Genomic DNA, 19,333 nt, shown 5'->3' with positions numbered 1-19,333 from the left:
TATTTTTATTTTTTAATATTATGAAGTGCTGAATCTGTGCATAATTTTTATATTTTAATAAATAATAATTATATATTTTTCTTTATTTGTTTTTTGTTCAAATTTTTGCTAGCGAAAGTCGTATTTATTCCTGAATTTTTAAGTTGTATAACTAGATGATTATGACGTTAAAGAATTAAAAGAAATGAAATTTGTTTAGTACAAATTTACTGATACTATAATAAATATTTAAGTACAATGCATTTTTATAAGTTTTATATTTTGTAATACATTTGAAGCCCATTTCTGAAAACTTGTTATGATTATGAATATATAAAATAAGTGAATTTTTAATATTTAATTTTAAAATATATTTTTTATCCAAAAGAATAAATACTATTCACAAATACGTTTTCGCAAAAATATTATTATTATTTTTATTTTTTAATTTAATTTTCGTTATTATATTTATATTTTATTTCTTTATTTAATTTTTTGTTTTTTATTTATTTCCATTTTATATATTTAAAGGATTCTTCATATACAGGATATCTGTTAGTCCTATATACTTAAATTCCACCTAGCATTGATTTTCATTGTTTCTCCATTGCCAGCGACTTTTACGAGTTTCATGTAAATTTAATTTGTCTGCCAACTGTTTGCGCTGTTCAACCCAACCGATGCCCCTTGCCTGCGCAAACCTTTTGCTATTTGGTGGTTAACCAAAAAATATTCGTGTGTAACACATTTGCAGCTTTTACAACGTTACACAAAATTCGCACACACACACATATATATATGCAGAAACACAGAATGCATGAGCATGCCACGCCCAGTTGCAGCCCACTTGACTAGCTCAGATAGTTTTGCATTGTTGCGGTAAATTGGCAAAAATTTACATACCATTGGCATTTATTGTTTATGCATTGGTTGCATTGCCACATCATCATCAGGATGACGATGATGATGATGCGATGATGCTGATGATGGTGAGCATTGTGATTATTGTGATGCTGCATGCTTGTGTTTATATAGATATATTCTGGCTGTTGTTGCCAGTCGCTTGTGGCTTTAAAATTGCGGCAATTAAATTTTGCAGATTTTTCTTGTTGTTGTTGTTGCCATTGTTGTTTATTGTGGATATTATGAAATAAATTTCATAAGGTTTATATGCACACATATTCATTCATATGTTTGTATACGTTAGATACATATTCTTTTAAAATCTTTCGCCTAGTGTTGCAGGCTTTTATTTTAATTGAGGTTTTTGTTATAAATTGTGCGCTTTACGGTTAATTTCGAAATGGATAGCAAGGCTCGTAAGCTGCCATAATTGGTTTGTTTTAAACAATTTGTGTGCCTGCCAAGTGGGCCAGCCTTGATGGGATTTATATTATTTATTTAACACATACACACACACATAAATCATGTATGTATATAGAGCAAAAATACTTATAGGTAACCAAAGCTGGGATTTGTTTTTAAATTCAGCATTTTTTAAGCTTTTCTTCCACACACTTTTCAAAGCCAATAAACAAACAGACTTCACATTTTGGCCATAAATAAAATGGCCAGGCGGTTTTTAGTATTTGCCAACAGCTTGTCCCAAAGACGTGAGAAAAATGCGGCGACTGGCTGCCGTTTGTGCAGTTGCCCTTAAACAACAACACCTGTCGCTAATGGCCAGTGCCTGGGACGGTGTTCGGGCCAGTGCCATGTGTTTGATTTATATAGGAAGGCATATCTAAACTTTTAGCTCATTTTACACACACAGAGATTGTGTCCCTTTTCCAAGTCAACTGTTTTCAAAGTCTGTTCAGCCAGCAAACAATTGCCATGTAATAGTTACTTCGTTGGCCTTGTTTGCGAGGGTTTCGTCTTGCATAATGACAGCTGTGTGACATGTCAAAAGCCAAAAAAGAACAACAACAACAACAAGAGCAACACTGACACACACACACACACACATAGTCAGAGTCACATATTGATGATGTGCGTCAAATGTTGTCGCTGTTTCTGTCAATTTGGCTTGGCCACAATTGTTGTTTTTGTCTCTCTGTCCATTCATTCGTTCATTCGTTCAGTTTGTCAGTGCGCTCATCAATGCACTGCTTAGTTCATTTATGCTGGGCTGTTGTTCCACCAGCAGCAGCAGCTGCTATTGTTGCTTGTTTGACAAATTGATCGCGTGATATGTTTGCCGAACGACAACATTGTTGTTACTGCCAGCTGTCGATTGTCGTCTGGCATTGGTTGCATTACAATATGTTGGCTTCGGCAGCTAACTAAATGTCGAACATGACACACAAATAGCTGCAAGTGTGTCACTTATTTGTGCTTTTCCCAAAACTAAATTCGTTCACAGTTGGCCAAGTTGCTGCTAATGCAATTTTCATTACGCTCAAATGGGCTAACAAATTTCTTTACTTGCTCTTTACTTTTACTACTTTAATGGGAAAAACTCAATAAAGTAAATATCAATTATGATGAACTTCAATATACCGAAAAAATAGTATAGCTACCTGCAGACTGAGAACTAAATTTGTAATTAAATTCTTTTTATCTTCTTTTATGTCTAATAACATAATTTAATACAAACTCAATTTGATTCGCCAATTAAATTGATTGGAAAACAAAAAAAAGAACAAACAAATACATATATTAAAAATTATAATAGACACTAATTTAAATACAATTGCCTTAAAATCAATCAGGGTTTGAGAGTAGACTAAACATAAAAAGTACAAAAAATAATAACGCAAAGAAATAATAATAAAAAAAATGTATGCCAAATAATTGACATAAATGGGAAAAATAATTAAGTTTAACATTTTTATTTATTTATTAGAAAATCAATTTAATAAAATTGACTGCCAGTAAAAATTTAAAATCAATTAAAATTAAATTGAAAATGGGAATATAATATAAAAGTTTCATTAGAAATTGTAATAATAATTTCAATAATTTAATAATATTATTTAATGTAAAGTCTGTGAATAGAAGGGCGAAATAATTAACTTTAATAATATTTTTTTTTAAATTAACGAAAAAAATATTTACAGTAAAAATAAAAATATATATATATATAAGGAAGTCTTTAAAATATATTAAATTTTTTAAATTTAATTATTTAATTTTATACTCTTTAATATGAAGGGATTTTTAAAATGGGTAAAATATATATGTAATAAAAAATATAGTGTGCCATTTAGGAATAATGAATAAATAAAATTCATTACAATTGTTTTTAATATACAAAAACGGCTTACTTAAAATTTATGCGCTGGCTAGCGTCTTCCTTCGGCTTAAGAATAATTCAGATATTTAATAGGAGACTTAAACCCACAAAGCATTATGTAAAGTATTATCTCTAAATTATTATCTAAAATTTAATTTAACTGCATTGTAAACGCAATGTGCTACGATATCAACAACTTGTTGCTTCATGAAGTAAATGCTCCATAGGAGCCAACTAGAAACCCGTAATTAAGTAGTTATTGCTTCCAAGAACACAAGTCACTGTGTGGCTTGAAAACTATTTACCAGCTAGTGCTATGCAGCTGTTGTTGGACAACAGATTTGCTTAATCAGGAACAAGTTGTACAATCTTACGTCCGACTCTGACTTAGACCAATCAGTTGCTGTGTGCGAGCGGGCAACGCTGCATCTTGCATAATTCAAGCTCTAGCCGTCTCAGTGGATAGCCGAGCACATTCATAACTAAGCCATCGGCAGTGGCAGACAACTTAATTGTGGACGATGGGATTATGAGGCACATTCCAGGCGATGGGACACGGCAACCGGGTAACTGGATAGCCGGATAGCCGGATCGACGGGGACAACGAAACAACGTCAATTCGTTAAAATCTACGTCAGCTTTGCTGTTAATTTTGTTTGCCTTGTGTAGCACACACACACACAGACACACATGCACTCTGGTGAGGCACGCCCACACAGGCTGCACAGTGTTTGAGAAAAGTGTGCACACGTTTCGTCTCGTAACATTTGTCGCTTTGTTTGCGCTGCACTTCAAACACTGCAGACAAAATGCTGTCGAAAATCCACTGATGTCTGATGTCTCTATATGGCGCAGCCCTGGTCGCTCCGGCTGCCTGTAGTTAATCCGCCTAACGTTATGCAACGCAAAGTTTTTTGTTCAAAATTAATTAATTTTATGTGCAAACAGTTGTTAATTTTCTCCTCTTGCGCTTTGTTTTTTCCTTTTTCGTGTTGACCCTCAAAGAGTGGAGATTGCCCCGGGCAACGTTTGTTGGATTTATTGTGTGTAAAATTCGGCTTGGTCCGATTTAATTGGCTTAAATATTTTGAGCAGAACCTAACCATTAATCATGCGTATTTGTGCTCTCATTTATTATTGCAGGTCCTCACACATGTGGCAGTGAGCGGAAAGTTGAAGCGCATCGGCAGGTTAAATACATTGGACAAAGTTTGGAGAAGTGATGAAGTCATGAGACCGACATTCGATCGACGCCTCTGGATATTATTGTTCATTATTTTAGTACAATGTAAGTAGAGCAAACTCTCAATAAGACATGACCAAATTAATGCGGCAAGTGGCCCCACTAAGCCAGCCAGCTCATATATTTGCCGCATTGGCTTTGTTGAAAACGAATGCTCCATTTTGTATGCCGGCAACGTGTGAAAAATAGTTCACAGATAATCGCAGTCAGGCAGGTCACATTATTTATGCGCCAGCACACACAACGCCTTCAAATCCTCACCAATGGCCCAACCCCACCCCCCTCCCCTCACCAACCAACCTCACCAACCAACACTCAGCTGCTGGAGCTTGAGTCGGCTGTCTTTAGAGTCGGTGGCCGAGTCTGTTTCTGCTGGCCCTTATCAGCTTGATATTCTATGCCACAAGCAGCAAACAAAGCCATTTCTTTTATTTGATGTGCGTTTTGGGGCATCCGAGTTTCGGGAGCGAAAGAACGACGCAATACGGTTGGGGCCAGCAGCCTGACCCTGAGCGTTTGCTGGCCAAATAAAGCGTGTGCGAGTGTGTGTGAGGCCTGAGCTCCAATAGGATAACCAGGACAGGTTCTGCATAGCAAGCGACTTGCGATTTGCTCTTTAATGCAATGAGGCGTATGAGTGATATGCCATTAGGCAGCCCATATTACTCATACGACCAGGCGTGCCAACGGAATCTCAGCTAAGCTGTGAAGGCACTGTTCAAATATTTATTAAAGACTTCTGTCAAATCACGGCTAAGCTCTATAAATGCGCTTTAAATTGTTCATAATTTTTTATATATTTAAAAACTGTTTAGTTTTTACTGCATCATACAAAATAATAAAGTGAAATAATGCATAAAAACTGTAAATAGGCCAGTAAATCAAATATCAAACATGCTCGTTAGTTATCCGCGATTTGTTAATATAAATTGTGCATAATAACTGGTGGAGCTGTGGCTTACGATATAACAAAATGAAATTCATTTTATTTACAAATTTCAATTAGATCAAACAATAAATTTTCAAAATAACAAAATAATACATTCAACCGTTGGTAAGTAAATAAAACTGAATGCTAGTATTTTAATTGAAATATATCCCAATATTCAAATGGCTAACGTATTGAAATTGATGCAGAATTGCAATTTGTTGATTTTCGGTTATAGCAGGAATAAAATAGACAACGGATTAAAAATGATTTATTAATTTAAATACACACAAAGTCCAATTCAAAGCTGATCAAATGCATTGCTTTCAAATAGATAATGGATGTTGAGCGCTTGATTTATTATGAAATCAGCCGATCAAACATGAGCTCGCTCTCTTTTGGAGTAAGAGATTTCGTTTCTTTTCGTTTTTCGTTTTCTGCTCAGCGCTTTGAGTTGAACTATTCATGTTGCGCTCTATGAACATCATGTAGAGAGAGTTGCGACACTATAAATCTTATAATATAATATCTTCACCTTCGCATACGCAAACGCTCGACTTACGTACGCTTTGCTCTATTTGGCAAACACAGCCCACGTATAAATACAATTACATATGCAAAAGACATTTTGCTGGCTTTATATATTGTTAAATATTTGTATATATATATATAACAATTTATGAAACATAAACATAACTACCTAAAAAAATGTCCTGATGAAATGAAGATTAAAAATGCAACGAAAAAAAATGGGCAATAATAATGAATATATAAATATGAATAAATAAACTAAATATAAAATAATAAAACAATAAAAAATATTAAAATAATTATTGAAAAATAATTTAAAGCCAATTAATCATATAAATTACAACTGCATTTCACAATCCCCCAGAGAGTTCAAACTTCCATTAAATTCGTGAGCAATCGCTTTGATGGTTGATTGCTTCGCTCAGAAGTCCAATGTCATGCAGGTTTATCTGGTCTGGGGTCACTTCAAGGTTGCGTTGAACCGCAGCACCCATTCAAAAAAATGAAAATAAATAAAAATAGTGGCCAGAGAGAGCCACAGTAGCCGTGCATGTCAGAGCAAAAGTCAGAAGCGTGTAACGAGCGGTGCTGCCAAGGAAAATGCTCGGCATATCCGACTACTCTACGCAGAAAACGGAAACGGAAATGCGCGTTCAAGAATTTTAATCTGAATGCGCAATTTCGCGTGTGAGCTGTGTGCCAAAATGGCGCGGCACATGTCGACCAAATGGCGGCAACGCAACGCTGCCACGTCCCATGCCGACCGGCTGGCACCTCCTGGAGCCAACGCAGCCCCCCACCGGACCCCCCACTGAGCCGGCAACACCGCGCTAACCAACGCCCCTTTGTTGCAGCACATGTTCCACTGCGGTGCGCCTTGGAATTTCACGCGTTTATTTGCAAAGATTACGAAATGCGCCGGGACACCCGCTAAAGTTTTGTATGCGTTTCCTGTGCGCTGACGGCGTTGCCTTTTCCTCTGCACCAGCCCACAGTTCCCTCACACTGCAGCCCGTTGTCTGCCACTGTGTGTGTGTGTGTGTGTTCGTTTTTTTTACACTGTTTGCTCGCTTCTCCTCCGCCTGCTCCGACGTCGCGTGCTGACTTGTTATGCATGCAAAAGTCTGCGGCAAATACACAGCCTGGCAACACATGCGGCCCCTTGCCCGTTCGGTAGTGACATGCAAAATATTTTTGCATAAAAATGTTTGCCCACCAACACACACACACAGACTGCTCGAGTCCTGGCGTCCCGGTGTCCTGGTGTCCTGCAGCCAGCAGTCGTTGCACTGGCAGCTTTAGCTTAAGCTTAAGCAATCCCGTTTCATGTGAGCGAAATTTTCAGCTTTAAAGAATTTCAATTTCAATTTTAGTCATATTATTATTATTATTTTTATTTTTTTTATTATTGCTTAAGCCAAGTTAAGCGTAAAATTTGTCAGCAAATTTTTAATAAAATGTTCGCTTTGCTATTTTCGGTTTACATTGATATAAATATATATGTATATATAGATATCTTGTGCTACCTTGGCAATATCATAGAATATCTGCTTGCTCTCCCTTGGGCTTAATGTCCAACATTTTATCCATGTATTTAAGCTGAATGTGCGTTCGCTACGTGTCCGCCATACTAAACACTCCCGATACCATCTTGATGGCCCGGCTAAGCGAAATGTGTTGCATACTTAAATGCGACAGCAACAAGAGCCATGAAGCATATTTCAGCTCTAATAAAGTGGTGCGTGGGGTGTGCTTAGTCATATTATTGGACTGTCATCATCCGATGTCATTCGCATTCGCATTGACCCACAAGAAAACAAGAAAAGCAAGCTGTAAATGGTAAGGATAATCGCTTATCTACATTTCAGTCGGAACTTGGACATTTTTTATACTGTGTATATTTTATATAAATTATAATATCCATGTGAAGTTTTTAATATTCTCATTTAGTATTTTAATATGCACCTGTATAGTGAATATACTAAATTGTCTTTCCTTCGGTGTAGTATAGTTATTAGACTTGAAATATTTGTCTGTCTATTAACTTTTTTCGCTTTACTATCGCAACTCTTTTCATTCCGATGACTGCTCTTTAGATTTAATGTGAGTTTGTAGTTTTCTTTTTAACTTTAATAACTATTCTCATCAGTTGCAGAATGTCACCCCAGCTATCTATCTATCTATGAGAGATGTGAAACTCTTTTCGAACAATGTCGTCTCTTGTGAAAGTAGGCAACACTTTGCCACTTGTGGGTGGGAGACGGCATCAGAAACAAAATTCCAAACGAAATCAGCTTAAATTTCAGCTTTCAAGTGGACTCCTCCACTCAATTTTGTGCTCACTCAGCGGCTCGCTCGGATGGTGCAATCAGCAAGAGAACCGCAGCGCGGTTCCCGGCATGGTGGGCTGGTGGTTAACTGGTGATGGTGGTGCGACCAGTTGCGACCGGTCATAGATGACTCTTGAGCAGAGGCCACTCAGCAGCAACTACAGCTGCAACGTGCAACTTGCAACGTGCAACGTGCAACTTGGAACGTGGAACGTTGAGCGTAGTCGTCGACTTAGTTAGCCACTTTTCTTTTATATAAAATGCGCCTTTTGTGCCTCGAGTGCTCCGACTTCGGACCGGCCTCCTCCTCCACCCAGCTCCCCCAGGGCTACCCTTTTCATAAGAAAAATACAGTTTGCAGCAAGTTTATTTTAAAACTCGACTTTTGTGTGCTCAAGTTTACTTTGGTGGCGAATTACTTTTCGGTTATTTTATGTGGCTCACAGACGCCGCTGATTGTCTTGTTGTCTGGTGTTGATGCAGCGCCAAAAGCTTCACAGACTGTAGATACTTTTGGGGTTAGGTCTACTTCATGGACTTCCGCTGCTCCTCCACCTACGTCCGTTTCGTCGCGGAGTTTATTATGTGGGCCGCTTCAAGTCGAAGCCGCTTGCGGAATGCAATTATCAAAAGTTTTCGTGTTGTGCGCTCTCCTTCACTCTGCCTGTATCTCTCTCCATCTCTCTCTCTCTCTCTCTTTCGGTCTTTGGCTCCTTTCGTTCTATTTTTGTTGAGCGCTTTTGTCGTATGGTAGAAATTATGGCCATCGCCATTTGGCTGTCCACAGTTGGAGCGTTGCCTGCTCCCAGCTCTTCGATTTCGTTTTCTCCAATTGCAGTTAGATTTTTGTTGTTGTTGTTGTATCATTTTGTTAGCTTCTCTCATTGCTGTTTAACATGGCATAGCAAATGTGGAACAAAAGTTGAGCGGCTGCTGTGTTGGGAAGTTGGCGAAGCTCTTAAAGCAAATGCAGTTTCATAAAGTTTAAAGAGTCGCGCGCATTTCGGAAGCGGAAATGTAAAAGGTAAGGCGTGGCAGGGCGTGCATTGTGCCAAAAAATGCTAAGAGCGGAAACGCAGCTAACAATAAAAGCCAAAAAGGGCATAAAACGCGCACTTCCGCTTTAAATTTCCCAACGTTTTCACTTGCACTCGTATGAGTGTGTCTGCGAGTGTGTGTGTCTGTTTGTATGTGTGTGTGTGTGAAGGGGACACCATATAACGTGCAACACCGTGTGGTCAACACGAAGCTTTGGGCTTTCTCTCGTCTACCGTCTGCCGGCCAACGGCTGCCGGCTGCCGGCTTCCGGCTTGGCTAGACCGACAAAAAAAATTGGCCGCACACTAAATTGCACACCTGAGATTAATGCGGCCGGCACTTGAAAAGCGTTTTGAAACATGGTCCGGCACGGCAAATAGGCCAAAACGAAAGGTGTAAAGGCCAAAAGCAGTTGCCGCTGCAGCGCTCAGGTTTACAGTTGTATGCAAAGCACAACGTTCACGACGCAGCCAAAGTCAAACGCTTTTCAGGCGCCTCCTCCTTTCATGGCAGACACCAACATTTGTAATTGTTGCTGCGCTCTTCTTCTTCTTCTTCTTGGTCTTCTGCTTCGCTGTCGGGTCGTTACCAGCTGACGCCTTTGGGCTTTTGTAAGCGAAAACGCCAAATGAAGGCGACTGAAAGCGGCTGAAGGCTTAAGCTATCATAACAGTGGGTCGGCAAAGTTTGTGCACAACTGCAGTTAAATGAGCTGAAATGTGACGAAAATTCATGATTTATATATAAATTGCTGATTTGGGCATAATTTAGTAAACTTATTTATTTTTTTAAATATATTTATTATTATTTATATATAAGATATTAAAAATATTATATATGTATGTAAATATTCTATTTATTATATGTTATACATTACTTTATCGTATTAATTTATTATATATTATATATATTATTTATTTTATTTGTTTATTTGTTTATATATGTTTAATATATATTTATGAAACTGCTAGCCCAAGCAAATATACATTTATATTAAATTCAAATTATATTTGAAATAGAATTTAATAGTCCAAGTATTTTTTGCAGCCACTGTAGAAATGCTTTTTATCTTGTCTGTATTTTTACTTTCGACCTTTCGGGCTCATTTCTTTTCGTCTCTATCTGCACACACACACACTCATACACACACACTTGCACACACACAAAGTCTGTGCTCAGTGAGTAAAAGCAACTGAAAATAAATTAAGTGGAAGTAAGTCGTAACGAAGTGATACATAATTCTTTGTATATTGTGTGGTGCCCTCTTTACACTCGTCGCCCGTCGACCCCCCTCTCTGGGCATGTCTTTGCATTTTTACTGCATTTCGTTTGAGTTTATTGTGGCCAACAATTGAGTGCAAGTTTGTGGCACAAAGCAGTCCACCCGATGCTCACCAAGGGCTGCTCTTTAATGCACTCGCCTAAGTGGATAAGGAACGTAACAAGAATGCGACGTTTGCTGTAATTAACGCCATGTTTAAGGTTCAGTTTGATTTAAGGTTAGCATGAGTAGGGCTTCGCTTCAAATCACCCAAATATATAAGATGGAACTTTAATCTGAGTTTCAGTGACATTATCGCTGGCATTAAAAAGAATAGAGAATAAATGAAATGTATATAAAGTAAATACGTAAATACTCTGTTAGCAGATATAATATGTATAAATTTTTATAATAATATATATTATTTATTTGCTATGGGTTCAGGATATAAAAATAAAATTATAAAAAAATTAAAAAACTTTATTTTTGATGAAATTTAAATCTGAGTAATATTATTGATGGCTTATATAATAAAAGAAATATAGAATAAAAGAAATATATAAAATGAGTATAGTATATATTTGTATATATTTTTTATAATAATACATGCATATAATTTTTAATTCTAAATATTCTATATAGAAAAAATTAATGATTTAAATGCCTGTATATATAAAAAATGTTAGCTTAAATTGAAAAAAGAAAATAGGTAAAATTTAAATCTAAGTTTCACTGACATTAGTATAAAAAAATACCTAAAATAAATATACAAAATACATTTTTTAATACTCTTTGTCTTAAATATATTTATAAAAAAAAATAAAAAAATGTTAACTTACTTTGAGACTAAAATTAACTATCTGCTTAATAATATTACAGTTAGTGCAAGGACAAATATTTAATTTGTAAGCAATACTTCTGCTGCCAGCAAGTCCTTCGTTTACACTGAGTAATATATTTATATACATACATATAGATTTCTTTACTTCTAACATATTGCATTACAAAACTGGAATGCCCGCATACACAGTGTATCTGAATACATGAGGAAAAGTTTTACGCCGTGGACAACGGCAACTGTGAATGGCCGGGATAACGGTAACAGTAACCTAATATAGCGTAATTTGGCTTTAATGACCAGCCAGAGAGAGAGAGAGAAAGAGAGGGTGTGTGACATGGAGATGGAGATGTAAATGGAAGTGGGCTACAACAAAGGCCACTCCACTCATTTTGCCGGTCCCGTTAAATAGCCTAAATAACTTAATATCAGGCAAAGAGCTGGCCGTCGCTCTGATTGAGATTCACCGGCAACGAGTTTCGGGTCAGCTTTCCTACCTATTGCTACTTAACTGAGCCAACGATATCATTTTATTACACAGCTCAATGACAGCGCCAGCCACGCCCAACGCCCTAAATGGATAAGACCGGGGCGAAATTTTAGAGCTGGGAAAATGCTGCTGCTAACTAGTTGAAAAATTTCACTTTCGATGGGGCTCGACTTTAACTTTTAGCTGCTGCTGCTGCCACTTGGCCACCTGCCACGGAACCACCAGAGCCACCGCCCACCTCCACATCGCGCGCACTTCCAGCTCAAAGGCCATTAACGTGTTTCGTTTCATTTAACTTTTACGCTCGATGTTGTCCCCAGCCTCCCCGAGGGAGCAGCGGAAGAAGCGGAAGGAGCGAAAGGAGCGCTGCTATTTAGCACAAGCGCAGAATTTTCGCTCCCGCACCACACCACACCACCCCACACTCCACACCACCCACTGTTGGTGGTATTTTTGTTACACTTTGGGCCCATGAAACGAAACTTTTACCTGCTGCATGCTTGACCCAACAAAGGACGACAACGTCGAATGAAATGCTCCAGAGTTGGCGGGGCCAACGGAAGACAAGGGATCACTGGGTTTGAGATTGGAGTGTTTGGGTGTTGGAGGTGGATGCTACCGCTGCCGCTGCCGCTGCTGCTGCTGCTGCTTTGGTGGGTTGACCTTCGCTGCTGACAGCAGCCGTCATTAACCTTTCATGATGAGGGAACAAACCGGGGCACAATCAAGCGGAACAGGTGGCAGCAAGCATGCTGCCTGGGGAGCTTCCTGCCGACTCCTGGCAAGCAGCCATCATTGGCGCAAAACTTGCTTGCTTGGCTGTCGTTAAATTTGAACTTTTGACTTGCTGGTTTGGTTTTTATTGTTGTTGTTGTTGTAGTTGTTGTTGCACATGTTGTTGTTGGCTTTGTCCATGTCGTGTTTGTGGACGCTGTAAAGCATGTTAGGTAATTTTTGGCTTTAATGCTGTCTGGCGGCGACAGTTCGCCCAATGACCCAGTTTTGTGACTCGATCTGGGTGTGTCTGCGTCTGTCGCAACCGCAGCATTTTTGTTTAACTAACCACATGCCACGCCCACACACCCACACACACACACACACACATACATGCACACAAAACGAAGAGACAGAAACAGTCGCAAATTATTAGTAACCGCAGCTGTGTCTCTGCGTCTGTGTGCGACTGCGTCGTCGTCGTCAGCCTGGCTGCGGTCGCTCTGCTGCTCTCAATTTGCAGCAAATTATTTCCCAAAACGCATTAGCAGAACAAAGTGAAGCAGAAAGCAGATTCTGTCACTGCAAGATCTGCACGCAATAACATTTAGTTTCTATGTCAATAAATTCGAGTATTTGCATTATTTAAAGAAGTCGAATTTATTCTCCATTTCATTTCATTTCATTTTTATTGCACGAGAGAATCCCGACAGCAGTTGCATCACACTGCTGGCATGCTTCAAGGCCGACTCGGCTGCTTGTAGCTTGCATCGCAAAATCAATAACTGTTTTATAATGTGCCACTGCATATACGGATGAAGGTGCAGGGGCAATAATGGCAACAACAATGACATTGTCGTTTCAATGGCGTCAGAGCCTCAATCTAACCTTAAGCGCAAACAGCTGGCAGCGATGCTGTATAACTGCGCAGCTGAACAACAACAGGAACAGCATCATAAGCATAGACATCAGCATAATCATGATGGCAAACTGACTGCCCTCGAGTGTTTTATCCTTGACAAATCCTTGTGCAACAATCAACAGCAGCAGCAACAGCAGCCAGCAAATGAAAAAAGAGATTCTAAAATCCTGAAAAAAAAAGAAAAGTGCTTGAGCATTAGAAGGGGAATTGCAGGCGAGTAGTTAACAATGCCAAATGCGCAGCAAATGTCTAAATGAATGCACGACTGAATGCCGCCAGTGGCGTGAGTAACAAGTGATGAATGAGACAAGCACCACCCACAGCCCCACACACCCACGCACATAGGCATATGCATACACGATCTGTCTGAGTGGAGGTGACACTGACAATGGCGCAAATCGTGGCTTTAATGTGAATCTGTGGCCAGACAACGCGACGGCCGCATTTACCAAACTATGCACATATCTGTAGATGCCTAGACAAAAATAACAATACACAAGACAAGCAGCCGCAATTATTTAGCGTTTTAGAGCGAATATGTTTTTTATATTGTGGGAAGGGACTTAAATATGAAAGGATAGTTTTGCGATGTCACTTGTAGAAGTTTAAGTACCTTAAGTTATTCAACACGAAGTTGCTGCTTGCCGAAATCAATTAAAGCTAAAACCAAATAGGTATATGTATACAGTATATAGTATATTCGATGCTCTCAAGTTTATTCTAACCCTTTTTTGTTGTAAATAAATTTTTATGTAAGCGAGTTGTTCGATTTAGCAAATAAACACTTATTTTAGCTGAGCGAGTGAACCATTTGTTGAACAATTCTTTTAGTTAAGCGAAAGAACGAGGCTTTCGGGAGCTTAATAAAGAACAAGCCTTACAACTCAATGAAATTGGAAGAGCGACTTAAATAAATAAATAAAAGACTCCGTTTATTTTGTACAATTACCAAGTTCGTCAGCTTAGCGAATAAACTAGTTGTTCAGTATAAAAAAAAAGAAAAAATGTCGTAGTTAAGCAAGAGAATGAATCTTCTAGTTTATCTAATAATGAGCTCTGCAGTTTATGTAATGGAGTAACGGACTGACTCTTTCAATTTTGCAATTAATCGAACTGCTCTTAGAGCTAAGCGAGTGAACTAGTTCTTCAATTAAACGATTTAAACGCCTCTCAGTCAAACGAATCATTAAAATTTAGTTGAGTGACTATTATTCTTCCTTAATCTTTGCAGGTAAACGAATAAATTGTTATACATAAATTTATTATCTGTATGCCTTAAACAGCATATTAAAATATATATTTACATACAGTTTATTCACTTCAGCATTTAATAACCTGTTTGCCCATAATTAATTCGAAATGATTTTCCACAACAATGTTCCAAAAATATTCAACTCTCTGCGCAGAATATTTTAGCTTTTTGTTAACAATTTTCAAATCGTTGCGCTTTCCACAAAAAATGTCAACAATTAACAGTAACACAGCGCCCACAACAGCGACATGACAGGCGTGTGCCACACCCATTTCTACTCAGCATTCGGCACTTACATCCACGGAAGCCGCAACGTTGACTCTTCAGGCTCAAAATAAGCACATGGGCGAGTGCAGGCAGCAGACAAACAATTTTGTCGAACATAAAATCGAGCACAACTTAATTAAATGTTGAAAGCGCGACCACAGAAACTGCGGTCGGGGCCAGGTGTGGAGCAGGGGCGTGCGGGTGGCCGAATGACAAGCGGCGGGGTAAGACGCAAGACGTTGACAAACGCCCGACTTCATTTTCGGTGGATGGCTGTTGGAAATTAGCAAAGCTGTCAACTGTCAGCGGGTGGAGAGAGTCTGGCATGGGTATGAGGGTGTGCGGTGTGTATGTGTGCATGTGTGCGTGGAGTGTAGAAATATGTCTACAACTTCATGGCTGGCAGGCAAAGGTAAGACAATGTGTCTCACCTGCTCTTCAACACCTTGAGTCCTCTGCGGAACTTGCCGCCCCTAAAAACGAACTTGAGCTTGAGGCACGCATGAATGCGGCAAGTGCATGTGTTGCTCTGCCTGCGTGTGTGCGTGTGTGTGTGATTGTAAGTTATGGCATGTCTACATCCGGTTGCTGCTGCTTGTCAGCCTGCCTGCCACCTGCTGCCTGCATGCCTGTGTGTTACCTGCTGCCCTTTGCCCTCTGCCCGTTAGCCCTGCCTGTCCCGATGTTTGTAATTTGTTAATTTCCCGCATTTAGAAATTAATTTTCACTTCATGCGCCGCCAAGCAGACAACAGCAGAGCAACAGCAACGTCGAGTCAACTTGACTACAGTGTCACACATAAGTATGCTATAATGTTCTGCAGCACACCAACCCACACGCGCGTTGGCAACATTTGATATTTAGATACTTTTATGTTCTCATTAATTTGTGGAACTTTTTGTTTTTTTTACCTCTCTTTTATGTTGTTTTGCAACTGGAAAACAAAATCCAAAGTCAAATTTAAATCACATTCAATATTGTGTAATGAAAAATAAGTCCAACTTATTGTATTTATTTGGTAGCAGAAGATTCGCTAGCTGAAATATATACATTTTAAATAAAGTATACATCGAATGCTGGACCCCCTAAGCCCATCGAGGGACTGATAATTCGACAGCAGAGACAGCCAGCTGAAAGTGTAATCAACCTATATAAGGGCAGTAGTTGCAGCAGTTCTTAGAAGCAATACTTAGAGGAGAGACTTAAAGGCAATACTTAAATAAAATACTTAAGGAAAATACTTAGCGATGAGACATTGAAGAAATACTAAATAGAAATTTTAAGAGAATATATTTAGAGAGAATACCTATAGGAAATACGCAAACATAATTTTGTTTCTACGCTCATTCATCTTGCAAAATATAAAAAAATACAATAAGAAATTAATTTGGATATTTATGCAGGCATTACTATGAAAATTGTTTACTTTCGGAAAAGAAAACAATTTAATGTTTGTCTATTTCATTCACGAAAGAAAAATGTCGTCCACAAAAAATGAGCTGTGTTAACTTAGCAAACATGTAGAGAACTATCAATTTCTTTTCTTAGGAAACTATACATTTTTTTTGAACTAAAATAATATCAAAATTTAACCAGGACATAACACATAATATATAGTTTTTTATCGATCGAATTTTTGGCAGCTTTAACAAAATTCTTCGAAATTCAATGTCTTTATTAAAATTTTCGTCCATTACTCTAAGCAAATCCTTTTATAGAGGCTTATTATGTATGTACCGATCGCATCAACCTGTTTTAGCAAACAATATGCGGAGACTATCATTAAGGAACAGTAGAAGCATTAAATCTTACGTTGATCGATCGCAACAGCCTATTTTATCAAGCAATATATGGAAACAGCTGTTAAGGACTGGAAGCACTAAATCCTCTGGTTGCGATGGTGAAAAGGATAATGATAAAAAAACTGCAGCAAAGGATCGAGCAAAAGTGGAAGCATATGAGAAGAAATGTTTGGCGATTCAAAAAAAGGCCCTAGACGAAGAGTTGAAAGACCTATGCTCCAAAGATAAAAAATTAATTCAGAGTATGATGATGTGTCTTTCAGAGAGTATGAAAAGTGCGTGTAGAAAGAGGGCACAGCAAAAACTTTCCGAAGATAAAGTCGTTGGTGCTCAATGCTTAGAATTAGAAAAAATGGACAAGCTTAGAGCTATGATAACTCAATTCGAGAAGAAGTCTAGTCAAGTCAAAGGAAAAACGCAAGAGAATAAAAATAAGAAAGAGAACAAAAGCAGTGAGAAACAAAATGCTAATCAAAATGAGAAGCAAAATAAGGATCCCATTGAAGTAATATGCGATTCTTTGACAAAAAAAGACACTCCGAAAGACAAATCACAAAATAAGTTTACAATAAAGTTTGATAAGTGTATGAGAAGCAAATGGACCGAAGTCTGTCAATGTCGCAAACGATTTAGTAAAAAGGAAAACCGGAAGCTTGCAAAATTTCACAAGAACTTGGATGATGAATTTAAAAAAGAATGTGAAAAGCAGGCGGTAAGCGAATTATGTAAAGGAAAGTCCAAGAAATCAACTAAAAAAGATAAAAAAGTTGTAAAAGACAAAAAAGATAAACCGAAAAAAGCGAAAAGCCCGGTAGATAAAGAAATGGAAAAAAAACTCAAGGCTGAGATCCTTAAACAAGACAAGAAAGAAGCAGAACTTATAAAATCTGAGCTTCGAGATCTAAAGAAAAAGTGCCATGAGACCGCTAAAAAGAAGCAAGAGGCAGCTCAACAAAGAAAATGTGCAGAATTGGCAAAGAAACAAAAGCAAGAGGCTGAGAAAAAGAAATGTGAGGAGATGGCTAAAAGGGAGAAGGAAGCTGCACAAAAGAAAATTTGTGAAGAGATGGCTAAAAAGGCAAAGGAAGAGGCAGAAAAGAAACGGTGTGAAGAGAAGGCCAAAAAAGTAAAGGAGGAGGCCGAAAAGAAGAAATGTGAGGAGATGGCTAAAAGGGAGAAGGAAGCTGCACAAAAGAAAATTTGTGAAGAAAAAGCTAAAAAGGCTAAAGAAGAGGCCGAAAAGAAGAAATGTGAAGAGATGGCTAAAAAGGCTAAGGAAGAAGCCGAGAAAAAGAAATGTGAAGAAAAAGCTAAAAAGGCTAAGGAAGAAGCCGAGAAAAAGAAATGTGAAGAAAAAGCTAAAAAGGCTAAGGAAGAGGCCGAGAAAAAGAAATGTGAAGAAAAGGCTAAAAAGGCAAAGGAAGAAGCCGAGAAAACGAAATGTGAAGAAAAGGCCAAAAAGGCCAAGGAAGAAGCCGAGAAAAAGAAATGTGAAGAAAAAGCTAAAAAGGCTAAGGAAGAGGCCGAGAAAAAGAAATGTGAAGAGATGGCTAAAAAGGCTAAGGAAGAAGCCGAGAAAAAGAAATGTGAAGAAAAAGCTAAAAAGGCTAAGGAGGAGGCTGAAAAGAAGAAACGTGAAGAAAAAGCTAAAAAGGCTAAGGAAGAAGCCGAGAAAAAGAAATGCGCAGAAAAGGCTAAAAAGGCTAAGGAGGAGGCTGAAAAGAAGAAACGTGAAGAACAGGCTAAAAAGGCTAAGGAAGACGCCGAGAAAAAGAAATGCGCAGAAAAGGCTAAAAAGGCTAAGCAGGAGGCTGAAAAGAAGAAACGTGAAGAAAAAGCTAAAAAGGCTAAAGAAGAAGCCGAAAAAAAGAAATGCGCAGAAAAGGCTAAAAAGGCTAAGGAGGAGGCTGAAAAGAAGAAACGTGAAGAAAATGCTAAAAAGGCTAAGGAAGAAGCCGAGAAAAAGAAATGCGCAGAAAAGGCTAAAAAGGCTAAGGAGGAGGCTGAAAAGAAGAAACGTGAAGAACAGGCTAAAAAGGCTAAGGAAGAGGCCGAGAAAAAGAAATGCGCAGAAAAGGCTAAAAAGGCTAAGGAAGAAGCCGAAAAAAAGAAATGTGCGGAAAAAACAAAAAATAAAAGCGCTCAAAAGAAAAAGCAGAATGATCCAAAGGGCAAGGCTAAGGAACAGGCTCTAAAAATTAAAAAGCAAAAAGAAGCTCCTAATAAGAGGCAACAGAAAAAGGCTGCAACGAGGAACAAGTGTGAAAAGACAGACAAGGAAACAAAAAAATGAAACAACGATAAAAGTAATTAAATTAAAAAATGTTAAGAGTGTAATCTTCATATATTGAAGCGCATCTTAACAAAGTGTAGATTAGTTTGGCTTCAGAAATGCTGACCGTTAGTCCAGATCAGATTGGTAAAGCGCTCTCAAAGGATTTAAGATATAAGTTAATAATGTGTAATAAAGAGCAAAAATAAATCTAAATTATTTAAAATC

General features: G+C 38.2%; 2 protein-coding genes across 2 annotated transcripts in view; both read left to right on the top strand.

Moving 5' to 3' along the window:
• The window catches only part of tei (irregular chiasm C-roughest protein teiresias), a 197,188-nt gene that overhangs the window by 45,520 nt on the left and 132,335 nt on the right, over positions 1 to 19,333 (top strand). Inside the window, exon 2 of the mRNA XM_018106562.3 lies at positions 4,361 to 4,505. Coding sequence (XP_017962051.1) covers positions 4,448 to 4,505 — 58 coding nt within the window. The 5' untranslated portion in view covers positions 4,361 to 4,447. The remainder of the gene's footprint in view (positions 1 to 4,360; positions 4,506 to 19,333) is intronic.
• LOC149091149 (uncharacterized) lies at positions 16,596 to 19,331 on the top strand. Its single transcript, XM_089262068.1, has one exon. It carries the CDS (start codon positions 16,700 to 16,702, stop codon positions 19,124 to 19,126), a length of 2,427 nt encoding a protein of 808 aa, XP_089118194.1. The 5' UTR covers positions 16,596 to 16,699; the 3' UTR covers positions 19,127 to 19,331.

Source organism: Drosophila navojoa, chromosome 5, assembly GCF_054131105.1.
Source record: "Drosophila navojoa isolate 15081-1374.11 chromosome 5, UAZ_NAV_1.0, whole genome shotgun sequence".
Classification (NCBI taxonomy): Eukaryota; Metazoa; Arthropoda; class Insecta; order Diptera; family Drosophilidae; genus Drosophila; species Drosophila navojoa.
Note: the sequence above shows the minus strand (reverse complement) of the source record. Positions and strands in the feature narration are given on the sequence as shown.